The sequence below is a fragment of the Nomascus leucogenys genome, chromosome 13 (genome assembly GCF_006542625.1).
Source record: "Nomascus leucogenys isolate Asia chromosome 13, Asia_NLE_v1, whole genome shotgun sequence".
Classification (NCBI taxonomy): Eukaryota; Metazoa; Chordata; class Mammalia; order Primates; family Hylobatidae; genus Nomascus; species Nomascus leucogenys.
The window spans coordinates 71296605-71311291 of NC_044393.1; the positions used below are offsets into that span (position 1 = coordinate 71296605).

General features: G+C 37.6%; 1 protein-coding gene across 2 annotated transcripts in view; it reads right to left on the reverse strand.

Moving 5' to 3' along the window:
- AASS (aminoadipate-semialdehyde synthase) overlaps positions 1 to 14687 on the reverse strand; it is a 68876-nt gene that overhangs the window by 51464 nt on the left and 2725 nt on the right. The window contains exons 2-3 of one of the 2 annotated variants that reach the window (XM_012512117.2): positions 6354 to 6571; positions 2198 to 2374 (exon numbers count right to left, since the gene is read on the reverse strand). In XM_012512117.2, coding sequence (XP_012367571.1) covers positions 2198 to 2374; positions 6354 to 6563 — 387 coding nt within the window. In that variant the 5' untranslated portion in view covers positions 6564 to 6571. Of the gene's footprint in view, positions 1 to 2197; positions 2375 to 6353; positions 6579 to 14687 lie in introns of both variants that reach the window. The other variant, XM_003261256.3, reaches the window with a different exon arrangement.

A 14687-nucleotide genomic window follows, 5' to 3' on the forward strand; every position in this document is an offset into this window, starting at 1 on the left:
TATTTGCTTAAAGTGGAACATTCTCCCTATAGTGTAATTTCCATTAATTACTTTTGAACTGATTCTTTAGAAACACCACAAATTAACTGTCACCCTGGTCTACAGTATTTGGAATCAATTGGAAGTGTTTTACACTCCTATATAATAGGTATTTTCCATTGCTTTTACTGTTTATGAACCCTCCAATCCTATGCCCTAATCTCGGATTCTAGCTCTAACATCTTGAAGATGTGGACCTTAGATTCTTTTTCTATACTCCCTTCCTAGGCTCATCCAGTCTCGTGGCTCTAGACACCACCTGGCCTCTCACAACTACAAAATGTATGTCAGGAGAAGCCACCCTCCTGAGCTTCAGACTCATATCCAACAGCCCTCTTAGATTATCCCTTTAAATGTCTAATAGAATATTAAACTCGGCAGACCCTAAACTCAACTCTTGATTTGCCCACCCAAGCCTTTTTTTCTCTTGTAGTGGCATCACGTCATTCCGTGGCAATTGCTTCGAGTAGCTCAGGCCAAAACCTGGAGTCATTCCTGACTGCTCTCCTTTTTTCATATTCCACCTTTATGTCATCAGTGAATCCTATAGGATCCACCTCTAAAACATATCCAAGATTTGTCCACATTTCACAACTTTCTCTTCCACCATTTCTTCCAGGTGCAGGCCACCATCACTTGTGACTTGCAGTCTAGACCAGCCTAGGTTAGCAGCCTTCTTAGTAATGTTGCTCTTCTCCTCCCACCTCCAACCATTATTGACACAAGAGACAAAATGAGCATTTTTGAACATGGTCTACTCTAACCCCACACTCAAAAAGACCTGCTGGCCTTTGCAGTACTATTCTGTCAGCTTAAAAGACTCATCTCAGATGTATTGGCTCGGTCCTTCACCTCCTTCAGATTGTCGCTCAGTGCCACTTTCACAATCGGGTCCTCCCTGACCATCCTACTTAAAATAGCATCATCACCTCCCAGTGCCCAGGACTCCTTTTCTCCTTCAATATTATATTTATCTTCATCACACATATTCCCAAGTGGATATTAGATGTCTTATTCATTGATTATCTGTCTCCTCCCACTAGAACGTAAGCTTTGTAAAAATAAAGATACTTTACTCGGCCGGGTGCGGTGGCTCACGCCTGTAATCCCAGCACTTTGGGAGGCCGAGGCGGGCGGATCACGAGGTCAGGAGATCGAGACCACGGTGAAACCCCGTCTCTACTAAAAGTACAAAAAATCAGCCAGGCGCGGTGGCGGGTGCCTGTAGTCCCAGCTACTCGGAGAGGCTGAGGCAAGAGAATGGCGTGAACCCGGGAGGTGGAGCTTGCAGTGAGCCGAGATCGCGCCACTGCACTCCAGCCTGGGCGACAGAGCGAGAGACTCCATCTCAAAAAAAAGATACTTTACTCTTTTGCTCTTTCATTGGAACAAACAGTGTCAGACACAGCATCAGCACTGAATAAATATTTGTTAAATGAATATCCTGTGTTTTAAATAGCTACTAGTTTTTTTCATAGTATTTATATCTCAAAAATGCATTTTCCCTTATGAATGTGAATAGATGTAAAAATTGTCTCGGCCAGGCACGGTGGCTCATGCCTGTAATCCCAGCACTTTGGGAGGCCGAGGTGGGCGGATCACGAGGTCAGGAGATTGAGACTATCCTGGCTAACACAGTGAAATCCCATCTCTACTAAAAATACAAAAAATTCGCTGGGCATATTGGCTGGCTCCTGTAGTCAGGAGGCTGAGGCAGGAGAATCACCTGAACCTGGGAGGCGGAGGTTGCAGTGAGCCGAGATCGCGCCACTGCACTCCAGCCTGGATGACAGGGCAATACTCCGTCTCAAAAAAAAAATTGCCTCTAGTTCAGTTCCAGCACACAGAGTGTGCAACCCAGTCAAGTCACTTTACCTCTCTGGGTCCCATCTGAAAAATAAGGTAGTAGATTATATGATCCCTGAGGTTATTTTCAGCTCTAAAATTCTATTTGGTAGTATATGGTCAATTGACCTTATAAATTGGTAAATTGTTTAGGGAAAAAGCTTTTATCATTCTTTCCATTTCAGAATATAAACGGAATGCAATGTTTCTCTTAAACTAAAGAAGAAAAGAAGACTAAAACTCCATTTGGGGGTTAAAAGTAAAAAATATTATTTTTCTACGTTAATATTTATAAATATGAATCACTAATTACCTGTTTTAGAATCTCATCCAACAAGCCCATATTGGCCTCCTGAGCTTTTATTGTGTGGGAGAAAAATGCATAAGTCTTCCTGGACATTAATTTTTCCTCTGGAGGTCTTTTAACTCCTAAAATTAGACAAGCTTCAGAAATATCCTCCTGAAGAATGCCACCAGCTTTGACATAGTCCTGAAATTGTAATCATGATTAAAGGTTATTATCCTGATTTGTAATATCCATGTTTTCTTGAGCAAAATGTGTAGCAAAGGCACAACAAACCTTTTGAAGGAATAAAATCTGTATGAATTACAACGAATAATAGAACAACTACTTGTAAAGTTTGTACTTGTTGGCTAGGGATAAATCTATCATGTTCAACTCTTACAGCATTAAACAATTAGAAAACTCGGCATATATATATATATGTTTAAGAAGAGTTTATAATTTGGTCATATGCACTAGCACATGTGACTTAAGCATACTTGTGAATGTATATTTTGTACCAACAGTACACTGAAATATTAAATGCCAAATTGTGATTTATTAGTTGCATTTTTAAAAGATAAGACATAATTATAACATTTATTTTTCAGTGTTGACCCAGTTAGTATTTATTACTGTCCTTACTGTACATTAGTCTGTGCTAGAGAAGAGATGCCAAGATACAAGGAAAGATTGTCAAGATCCCTTCCATAAAGGAGCTCACAAAATATAGTAAAAAGTACTCTGGATTGGAGTAAATGAAAAATACAAAACATTAGGATCAGCAGTACCTAAGCGATATGCTACTTTAACTGAAATTGAGATAATTCCTAGGTAGGATGATGAAAAAAATATGAAAATTAAATTAATCTGAAAGGTAGGATACCAAAGAAATATGAGAATTTAAATTAATCTGAAAGGCTACCTGAAATTTAGAGAAATGAAGATGGGAAACACAAGATGGTAATATCAGTAAGAGGCATTGAAGGCATATATAAAAATACAAAGAGAGAGAAGTAAAGAGACATTTACAGCATATGAGTAAATCGATTTGGAAATGTAGGTTGAATGTCATCATGGCTAATATGAGCTTTATTGGGTAATAAATAACAATCATTGATATGTATTAATAAATTACATGTACTTTGCAAAGCTCTTTGCATGAATTATCTCACTGAAATTTCATACAACTCTCATGAGGTAAGTACAATTATAATCCTCATTCAATCAATGGGAAACCTGAGGCTTACAAACTTAATTGAGATTGCATAACTAGTACATGGAAGCAACAGACAGACATATCTGATTTTTAAATAAAGAAATATAACCCAAGCAGAATTAAAAGAGCAATTGAACAAAAGATAAGTTTAGTTAGGAATCTACTTCAAAGGAAAGTAGAGATGAATAACAGAGATAGTTAAAGAATGAATATACAATTTCTCCCTGGTTTCTTCAAAAACAGTCCATTTTCTCATTCGTAGTAGATTGGTAAATAAACCATGGTAAATATGTACAATGGAGTACTTATCACACAGCCATGAAATGAAATGAAATCTCTCTAAGAACTTACATAGAGCAGTGTTCAAGATATGTTGTTACTAAAGAAAGAAAGCAAGGTTAAAAGAGTATATATAGTAGACAGCCTTCTGTATAAGAACAAAAGGGAAACAGATACATAAATACACACACAGGTGTTTATTTTTGCAAAAAAAAGAAAAAAGAATGATAGATCAGAAACAAAAGTAACCTCTTTGGGGTGGGTGAGAATTGGATGTAGGGGATTAAAATGAAAACATGACTTAATTTCTGGAATTTGTAAATGTTCTACTTTGAAAAACAAAATTAAATCAAAAATGGGAAAGCAAACATTAAAACTGAATAGAAACAATAATATATAAATCCAGATGGATATTAGATTGATGACGAAACCACACAAAAAAATAATTCAAATAAGTTTTTTAATACAACACTCTGAATATTCATTGTCAGATATATTCTAAAGGCAAAAAAAAAAATCAAAGAAATAGTAAACTTCATTTAGTGGGCTTACTATTAGTTGTAATAATAGTATTGTGATCCTGACACTATTTATACATATCATAGGATAAAGCAAACAATATGCATTAATATTAAAGAATTAAGATTTTTACTGTTGGAGAAAACAGATGCAAATATAAAATTTTAAAGGTAAAAAGTTGTGCAACGTTAAATTTTAATTTTCCTGGACATTAATTTTTCCTCTGGAGGTCTTTTAGTATCAGTATTAACTCATGATTAAATAATATATATATATGTGTGGGCATCTGTTTGTGTTTATTTCTAAACTCTGTACACTAATAGAGCCTAGGAGCAACAGTATCTCAGTAACAATAAACATGCTTAATACCAGATACCAGATCTTGGTCTCTATATAATAAAAGAAATCAAGTCATCTTGGTGAAATTATTAATTTCCTGATGTGCGGCAGGAAAGGTACAAGGTGAGACTAGGACAATTTGTTATTCTACGAAAGAAGAAAGCCCAAAGATAAATGGATTCACGTCCAAAGGACAGAGAAGCCCCCTTGGAAGGACTCGCACTAACCAATTCTGGGATAATTCAGACATTAAAAAGAATAATAGTAAATGGATTGAATGAAAAAGGTCCATGCTTCCAAAATATACTCAAAAAAGCAAAAATTAAAGAAACAATGCAACAGTAAATTGGAGTTCACACTTTGATAAACAATTCAGTTCACTGTAATAAAACAGTTCACAACTCATCTTTTAAGCAACATCCTAAGATTTATCTTGTCAACATGAAGATGTATATATAAACTCCTCATAACAAGGCTTTAAATGAAATGGTAAGAAAGTTTTTTAAAGAAATTGTTTAAACACTGAATTACAGAATTCACAGTTTGGTAAACAGTTCAATGCACTGTAATAAAACAGTTCACAACTCAAAAAAGTGGAGGAGTGGAAGAGAAAGAAAAGAAAACCTCTTTTCTAAAGAAGAATGTCAGCAAATAAACTTAGGGGAGTGATAAAATTAGAAAAGCATCACTTCACAAGTCTCCATGTAAAAACTGATTCAGGCAAAGATTATCAATGGAGGCTAACATGATTAGTTGTAAAGTTATTGAGGAACAGGAACATCACAGATCTTAAAATATCATACCACAGATAACTCAGTAATTACAAAGGGTGAAATAGAATTTAACAATGAAGAGCTCTCACTGTGACCACCTCAACCAAGTGACCACACATTGCCAACCACGGGACGACCTGATGTTTTGTGCCTTTGATGTGATGCCATGGGAAGAACATATATCACTTATGTTGTATTCATGCCAAGCATTTTTGGCATGAATATAACATATAGAATATAATTAGAATATAATCTATTCACGAGAAAACAACCAGATTATTCGTGCCTAGTAGCAGGACACTCTGTAAGTCTTGGGCTCTTTTAAAAAGAGTCCATGTCAATGTCAATATCATTGAAACAAAATCAGAAAGGGATGTGCTATTCTAGATTGAAAGAACTAAAGACACACAATAATAAAATGCAATAAAGCTTCATTAAGCCTCAATTAAAATAAAAGGCATTTGAGGTAATAGAGAATTTGAACATAGACTATATAAGATGATATTATGAATTATTAATTTCTTAGGTATGAAAATAATATTGTGGTTATGTAGAAAACATGGTTTATTCTGAGGAGATGCACGTTGGAGCATTTAGTAGTAATGAGGTATGATGTCCGTGATCTACTTTAAAATGGTTCAGGAAAGGAAAAGTATACATATATATGTATACTGCTAAAATGGGAATGAGAGTCAAACCTATACCATAATATTATATTGAAGAGCAAGTGGAATGATGAACATGACAGGCTTCTCTCAGAGTGGCAGGCAAGGTACATTCTCAAAGGAGCATTCTCTGGGTGCAAGAATGGAGTCTTATCCCCCTAGTCCCAGAACCAGGGCTGTACATGAAGGAGAGAATGATTGAAAAATAACATCTCCTAAAAGTAAGTTCTTTTATTCCTCAGCTGGAATAAGCATAGGGTGAAAATAATACTTTTAATCAAAGTAAAGAAGTCAAAGCGACACTAGCAAACATTTTATTTTCACTCAGATGCTCCTTAATTTTCATATGCAGGTTCATTTTATTCTCACATAAAAACATTGGAAATACTCACCTTATCATGAATGGCCCGCCGATTCGAAGGCTGTATCAAGACCTTGTATCCCAGATTGGTGATGCCTTTGATGTGCTTGGGAGCTAGAGGGGCCCTTCTCTCCCAGGCGTTCACATCCTCCCTCCGGACGGCCAACACAGCTTTGTGGTGAAGACCCTTGGAGAGGCTGACTCCCAGCCTGCCCAGTCCAGTCCTATGTACTTGCAGCATCTTGACACCTGGTGACTGTAAAGACAATGTAAAGAGCACAGCGGCCGGGCGCGGTGGCTCACGCTTGTAATCCCAGCACTTTGGGAGGCCGAGGCGGGCGGATCACGAGGTCAGGAGATCGAGACCACGGTGAAACCCCGTCTCTACTAACAATACAAAAAACTAGCCGGGCGTGGTGGCGGGCGCCTGTAGTCCCAGCTACTCGGAGAGGCTGAGGCAGGAGAATGGCGCGAACCCGGGAGGCGGAGCTTGCAGTGAGCCGAGATCGCGCCACTGCACTCCAACCTGGGTGACAGAGCGAGACTCCGTCTCAAAAAAAAAAAAAAAAAGCAGAGCAACAAAAGGCAGCAGGGCTAGCAGATCAGTTCTGGTCTCCTGAGAAATCTGAGGTAAAATACAACCCACTCTTATGAAAACAGACACAAGGTAGAGAAGAGGGAAGGGAAAACTGGGATGTCAACTGTTCCTTTAAAGCCAAGTTTTCAAAAACAAGATTATTTAGCTGCAAAATTTTAAAAAGTATAGAGCAACGTGTGTGACACTATCCAATAACTGCTAAGCTAAATAGCTTTTTAAATACACATTTTATCAAACATCTATTCAGCACAAAAGTCTTAAACAAATTAATCCACAATGCAAATCCAGGAAGATAATAAAGAGCAAGACTTTCAGATTGGTCTAAATTTTGGTGGCATAAAGTTTGAAATCCTTATAATGGTATACAAGGTTCTTCACAGTTTAGTGCCAACCTCTTTCCAGTTCATCTCTGACCATTCCCAAAACAAGTGTTTCTCAATGTGCCCCACAACCTAGTGTCAGTGAATTGTTTTTTTTAAAAAAACAAAAAACAAAAAACAAAAAAACTGGTTCACAATGAGATGTGTACATAAATAGAAAGTAAGCATTTAGAAGCCTTAATATCACATGATCATATTTATTTATTTATTTTTAGAGATGAAGACTCACTCTGTCAATGCTAAAATGCAGTGGTGAGATCACTGCTTACTGCAGTCTGGGCTCAAGTGATCTTCTAGCCTCAGCCTCCCTAGTAGCTAGGACTACAGGTGCACAACCACTCACCTGGCTAAGTTCTTTTTTTTAATTTATAACAAATTACTGGGATTAGAGGGGTGATCCACCATGTCAGGCCACAAGATCATTTTTTCTAGTAATTTATTGTTACCGGATTTTACAAAAGTATTGGTCCTCAACAGATTGGAAATTTAAGAAAACCAATCAACCTGTGTAAACTAGTTCAATCATTGTGGAAGACAATGTGGCGATTCCTCAAGGATCTAGAACTAGAAATACCATTTGATCCAGACATCCCATTACTGGGTATATACCCAAAGGATTATAAATCATGCTGCTATAAAGACACATGCACACATATATTTATTGTGGCACTATTCACAATAGCAAAGACTTGGAACCAACCCAAATGTCCATCAGTGATAGACTGGATTAAGAAAATGTGGCACATATACACCATGGAATACTATGCAGCCATAAAAAAGGATGAGTTCATGTCCTTTGTAGGGACATGGATGAAGCTGGAAACCATCATTCTGAGCAAACTATCACAAGGACAGAAAACCAAACACCGCATGTTCTCACTCATAGGTGGGAATTGAACAATGAGAACACTTGGACACAGGGTGGGGAATGTCACACACTGGGACCTGTCATGGGGTGCGGGGAGGGGTGAGGGATAGCATTAGGGATACACCTAATGTAAATGACGAGTTAACGGGTGCAGCACACCGACATGGCACATGTATACATCCGTAACAAACCTGCACATTGTGCACATGTACCCTAGAACTTAAAGTATATAAAAAAAAAAAGCCAATCAACCAAACAAACCTATTCTTTAACCAGAGGTGTTAGAAGATTAAGAAGCAGAGTTAAATCACTCTGCTTCCTAGAGTCCAGCTCACCTTCACTGTTCACCTTTGTTGCTCTAAACATGCCATTTCCTCTTCCTGGGTTTTCTCTCCATACATGGCCGCCTGCTGTTGTATTAAACCCCGACCTGCCTCAACCAGTTTTCCAACTGCTATTCAAGTGAGAAGATTGTGTAATTCCACTCATTCAGTCAATCAAGAAATAGTTACTAAAGGCTTACTATGATGAATGTAACAGGCTTCTCTCAATGTGGCAGGCAAGGTATATTCTCATGAATAAACTCTACTCAAAGCAGCATTCTCTTGGTACAAGAAGTACAAGAAGTGTCTTGTTCCCCTAGCCCCAGAACCAGGGCTGCACTTGAAGGAGAGAATGATTGAAAGATATCATCTACTAGAAGTAGTTCTTTTATCCCTCAGCTGGAGGAAGCATAGAATACGGTGGAAATAATACTTTAAACCAAATTAAAGAAATTAAAGTGACACTAGCAAACATTTTATTTTCACCCAGATGCTCCTTAATTTTTATATACAGGTTCATTTATATACGGGTTCATTTATTCCTATGCAGAATAAATCTTATGTAAATTTTTAAAGCATAAATATCCAGGTTTAACAGTATTCTATCCAACTTCAATTGGATTCTATCCAACTTCAATTTTGTAGCCAAATGTCATTTCAGATGATGATTTGCTGGATCATTTGAATGCTAAAACTTAGTTTTCCATGTAAAGTTGGCAGCAAAATATAAAGATTCAATGATTTTTATACCTTCTAGAAATTTTCTACCCATCACCGCTAACAACATATAGAAAAGCTTGCATGAAACACATTTCTTTTATATCAGACTGCAATCTTGGAAGAGCACCAGCTTGATGGATGGGGGAGGCTTGACCAAACAATTAAGCATACAAGTACATTTCCTGGGGGCAAACAACTACTTGCTACCTAGACAGTAAATTTATAGGACACTTTACAACCGAATCACAGAACAGACCAAACAGCGAAGAGTCCAGCTAAGAAAGCTTTAGGAAGACGGCCAAGAAGAAAGAAAGCTGCACACAGCAAGAGAAACTGCTGATGATTAGGAGTTCAGGCTTTTATTCAGGGCAAAATATGAATGCAAAATAGATTATCAACATTTCAGTAAATGACTTATATACTGCATCTATTTTTTCGTTTATTCATGTGCTTTTGTTTTGTAAAATAGATTGCATTAAACTCAATCCCAAACCCATAACATTCAGTCTTCTCGAAGCCCAAAGAAAAACTAGAACCTGAATCCCTTAGTTTCTAATAAAACCAATTCCAAATATAGTGATTCCTTTGAACATACACAAATGTCCAGAAACCGTCCCATCTTCCCAGCAGGGGCTGTGTTTCATGAATTCACAGGTGACTACATACCCCTGTAACTTTTATTACGAGTAGAAATTCTTGACTCCACCAAGAGGAACATGTGGAGATAATTTAATCCCTCCCCTCTAGCCCAAGCTTGAATGTTAACCTCACTCATCCCTCACTCAGTAATAATCCCTGCTCCTTCTCCCACCACCTTCTTTGTCTGGGATAGGGCGGGAAAGCAGTAGACACACACACAGACACAAACACAGACAGTCACTTGTAACATACACACATATACTTGCAAAGGCCAACTACCTTGGAAGACTAGGGAAAAAGACAGAAGAGCCTGGGACTGAGCTTCAGTTTATTTGGGAAGCTACTTTCACTTTCACTTTTTGCATGGAAGGCTTAAATCATAATTTCTGTAACTTTCATTATTTAAACAAATGTAACAGTAGTTACCATTGATTAAGCATCACATTGCCAAGCTCTATGCTGAGCACTTTATGGACATTGTCTTATTTCCTCCTTGCAAAAATCTTATTAAGTAGATACATATCCCCATTTTATAGATGAAGAAACTGAACTGGAATCATATTGGATCTGTTGCTTTTAAGCAGAAGCAGGATTCCTAGTTTAATGTTTAACACCTGGAATTTTCTCTTCTTTGCCAAAGCCTACAGATTCACACCATATAGATCCAACACATGCTGTTAACTCCAGCCAATTCTTGTTTCAGAAAGAAATCAGATCCATATGGCTTTGCCTTCAGCAGTTACAGTGAATTAGCAGTTCTCCCCGTAGCATGCCATGCCTCTCTTGACCCCTTTTCCTGCTTTATACTGAAAATCATTCCTGAGTACCTGCCGAGACAAATTCTAGATTTCTGGGTGCTTAGAAAAAAAAAGGTTCGATTATAGTATAACTGCTAGTTACTGCTTGAACCTTAAAACTTGGTCTCAGCATAGAACTTTCAAGATCCGCAGTTCATTTGCTTCTAAGGTCTTCAAGAAATAGGAAATAGTGAGAATTTCTGAATTGCACTGCAGGTGTCTAGTATTTCATGGAAATGCCAACCGGGGCTGCTTTAGCTTTTTCTGTCCTGGATTTTGTGGTATTTTTCAAGAATATCAGGAAGTAAATTCAATGTATATTTCTGGAATGCCTTCAATGAAGAAAGGAGGGAAGATCGGGGTTTACTCACCACCAGCTCTAGTAAGGTTACCCGACAATGTCGGGTGCTGACAACAGCTTGTAACACAAGCAAGGAGGATGTAGAAAAGCAGGAGGAAGAGAGGGGAAAAAAAGAGTTAGAAAGAATAAAGATGAGGAAAATAGAGAAAGAGAAGTGTCACATAGGTAAGGGTGAAATACAAGAGCCTTCCTCTGTCAAATTTTAACAGTCTTCCCTTTGTTACATGAAGGTTAACATTTCAAATATAAAAATGAAACTTAAAAGATTTCTTCTCTGTTTTTGTAAAACAGAACACCACTAAGGTATACACTTTTATTTACCTAAAATTGATCAGGAATTTGAAATGTCTCTAAAAGTCATGGGAGTATTATAGTGAATTGCAGCGAGATACAGTAGCCCCTGCTTATCTGTGAGTAATACATTCCAAGACCCCCAGTGGATGCTTGAAATCTCTGATAGTCCCAAACCCTACATACACTATGCTTTTTCTATACATACATACCTATGATATAGTTTAATTTATAAATTAGGCACTGTGAGAGATTAGCAACAATAACTAATAAAATAGAATAATTATGACAATATACTGTAATAAAAGTTATGTAAATGTGGTCTCTCTCTCTCTCTCTCTCTCACACACACACAATATCTTAGGGTACTTTATTCACCTATTTTCAGACCAGATTGACAGTGGGTAACTGAAACCATGGAAAGTGAAAACTTGGATAAGAAGGAACTACTATGTACTGATACAGGAAAATAATAGTGAAGGTTGCCCAGTAGCAATAGGAGAACATACTCTATGATACTGTCCTATCTTTCCATCTCTCAAGGGGGCAAGACTTAATCTTTTAATTTGCTAACTTTGCAACAAAAACATGAGAATCAGAAGAAAGAACATGCTTGAATGTTCTTTGTATTTTTTTATTACTTTCCAGAAAAGGGAAAGGAAAATGACAGAGATAGAGAGAGAGAGAGAGAAAGAGAAAGGGACACAGAGACAGAGCTCGGCACTCCATACATATCCCACCATTTTCATTCAACGACCATAGGCTGTCCTATGGTCACTGAGTACACCATCATTCTAAATCACATGGAGTAACCAAAGCAAAGCAGATTCTGTAAAATGTATTTATAAAATATTATATTTAAGAAAAGCCACTCTCAGGACAGAGAATCTCATGTGTGGTTAGAAAGGTCCTTTCAGAGTGTGAGCAGAGTGGTCTTTTGTACAATTACATATATTAATATAAAAACAGCTAGTCATTTGCATATAGCACAAATATTTTCTAATATTTAAATTACAATGAAATCCAGAAAGTCTCTTGATAGAGTTATCAAAATAAAATCTTTTGTACACGGAATATGGGACAAATGCTTTTGATTCTCTTTAATTCAAAAAATATTTGGGGGCTACTTAAGATATGCACAACATGATGCATTTGGTAAAGATAAAAAGAAGCAGTAATCCAGTCCCTGCCCAAGTTCAGGATTAGTTTTATCTAATTAAATGGTGCTGATCAATATCTGATAGTGAATTATTAATTATTGATTATATCCAAATATTAGAGTCAAAGTGGGCCTGACAGAATGTAATCTAAAATCTAGTATTACAAATGAGAATAGTGAGGCCCATAGAAATAGGGGATTTTTTTCTGTTTTATAGAAAGCATTTTCCAAGCCACTATTATGTATTTTTATAATGACTTATCATAATGGATGTCACAGTAAGACAATCTGTTGTTCTCGTTGGTATAACTTTTTAAATGTAACTCGATCAAGATTTTTCTCTCTGCTACTTTTCAGGCAGTATTTATGCCTTAAAATGATGTGTTTGGCGAGGCACAGTGGCTTATACCTATAATGCCAGCACTTTGGGAGGCCCCAGGGTGGGCAGATTACCTGAGGAGTTCAAGACCAGCCCGGGCAACATGCAAAACCCCATCTCTACTAAAAACACATAAATTAACTGGGCATGGTGGCACATGCTGGTAGTCCCAGCTACTAGGGAGGCTGAAGCATGAAAATCACTTGAACCCAGGAGGCAAAGTTTGCAGTAAGTGAAGATCATGCCATTACACTCTCACCTGGACAACAAAGTGAGACTCTGTCTCAAAAAAAACAAACAAAAAATGATGTATTTAATTTTTGCAGTTTTTATAAGGGAAATGGGTAGATGAAGAGAGCTGAGATTTTCATAGAGCTTTTTACCCTTCCATCAAATAGCTAAAATTCTTTAAGTCTCTTCAACCCTTTCCATAGCACCAACCCAATCAGAATACTTTTTAAGCTTATAGACCACCTACCTAAGCAAAACAATGCACAAGCATTACAAGAGCTTAAGAATGAACTAAGCGGCTGGGCGCTGTGGCTCATGCCTGTAATCCCAGCACTTTGGGAGGCCAAGGCAGGCGGATCACGAGGTCAGGAGATCGAGACCACGGTGAAACCCCGTCTCTAATAAAAATACAAAAAAAAAATTAGCCGGGCGTGGTGGCGGGCGCCTGTAGTCCCAGCTACTCGGGAGGCTGAGGCTGGAGAATGGCGTGAACCCGGGAGGCGGAGCTTGCAGTGAGCCGAGTTCGTGCCACTGCACTCCAGCCTGGGCGACAGAGTGAGACTCCGTCTCAAAAAAAAAAATAAAGAACGAACTAAGCATTGCTCCTCTTAATTTCTGTCACTTCTTTTGGGATATGTATGAAGGATCACACATTCATTTTTGAAGAAATTAAGGCGAAATGTTCCAACTTTAATCCCCACAGTTAGGAACGTGCTCTTTGTCCATCTATTTTAGATCTTTAAAATAATTTCACTACAGCATAATTCAATGACTCAAACCAAAACTATCAAATCACGCGGGGGATTTCTGAATGACAAATTATTTGCAATAATCAGGCATATATTGTGATTAAATATTGAGAGATTAAGAATGAGGTAATGTAGTCTTTAGATGAAGAAAATAAGTTCATGGATGAACAGCGCTAATTATTTATATTCACCCTTTCAAGTAACTAAAAAAATAAAAATACAAGTATATATTAAAACCCATGGTTTCCCAAGAAGCCCTGGTGTCTGTAAATAAGTCTGGCAGCTCTGTGGCTATGAGTCTTGGCCTACGCTAGGTATCCAAACCATAATATTTTTTGGAGAGGTTCAAAAGAGTTCCAGAATTAACAGAGCACCAGGTGATGGCCTAGAACTAATCCAAATCCCTCCCCATTTCAAGGCTTGCTAGAACTAGGCTTGGGCTTGCATTAACACTGGTCATACTTTCACTTCCTGTGCGTGGGTACATTCTTTTAATGCTTCCATGTTAAACCCTCTATAAAATACTTTACCGGATTAAGAAGAAAATGGTAGACTTTGGGGGAGGAGGTCTATTAGTGTTAACTAATCCGGTCTGAGAATTTTCATATTTTCTCCAGCCCATCACCTACTCAAAGTCATCCATAAACATGACACATATTTCTCCTGGTCTCTAGCTCATAATTTTAGCTTCATTGAAATGGAATACAAAGTTAGTTCTAAATCGGATTCTCGTCCAAAATGCTTATCTGCTTACTTGTCTGTCTCTTTGCTAAACTGTAAATGTGTATGAGTTTTGTTTTACTCATCTCTGTATTCCCAATGACTGGCACATGGGAAAACAGCAAGTGTTTTAAGAAAGAATGAATAAAT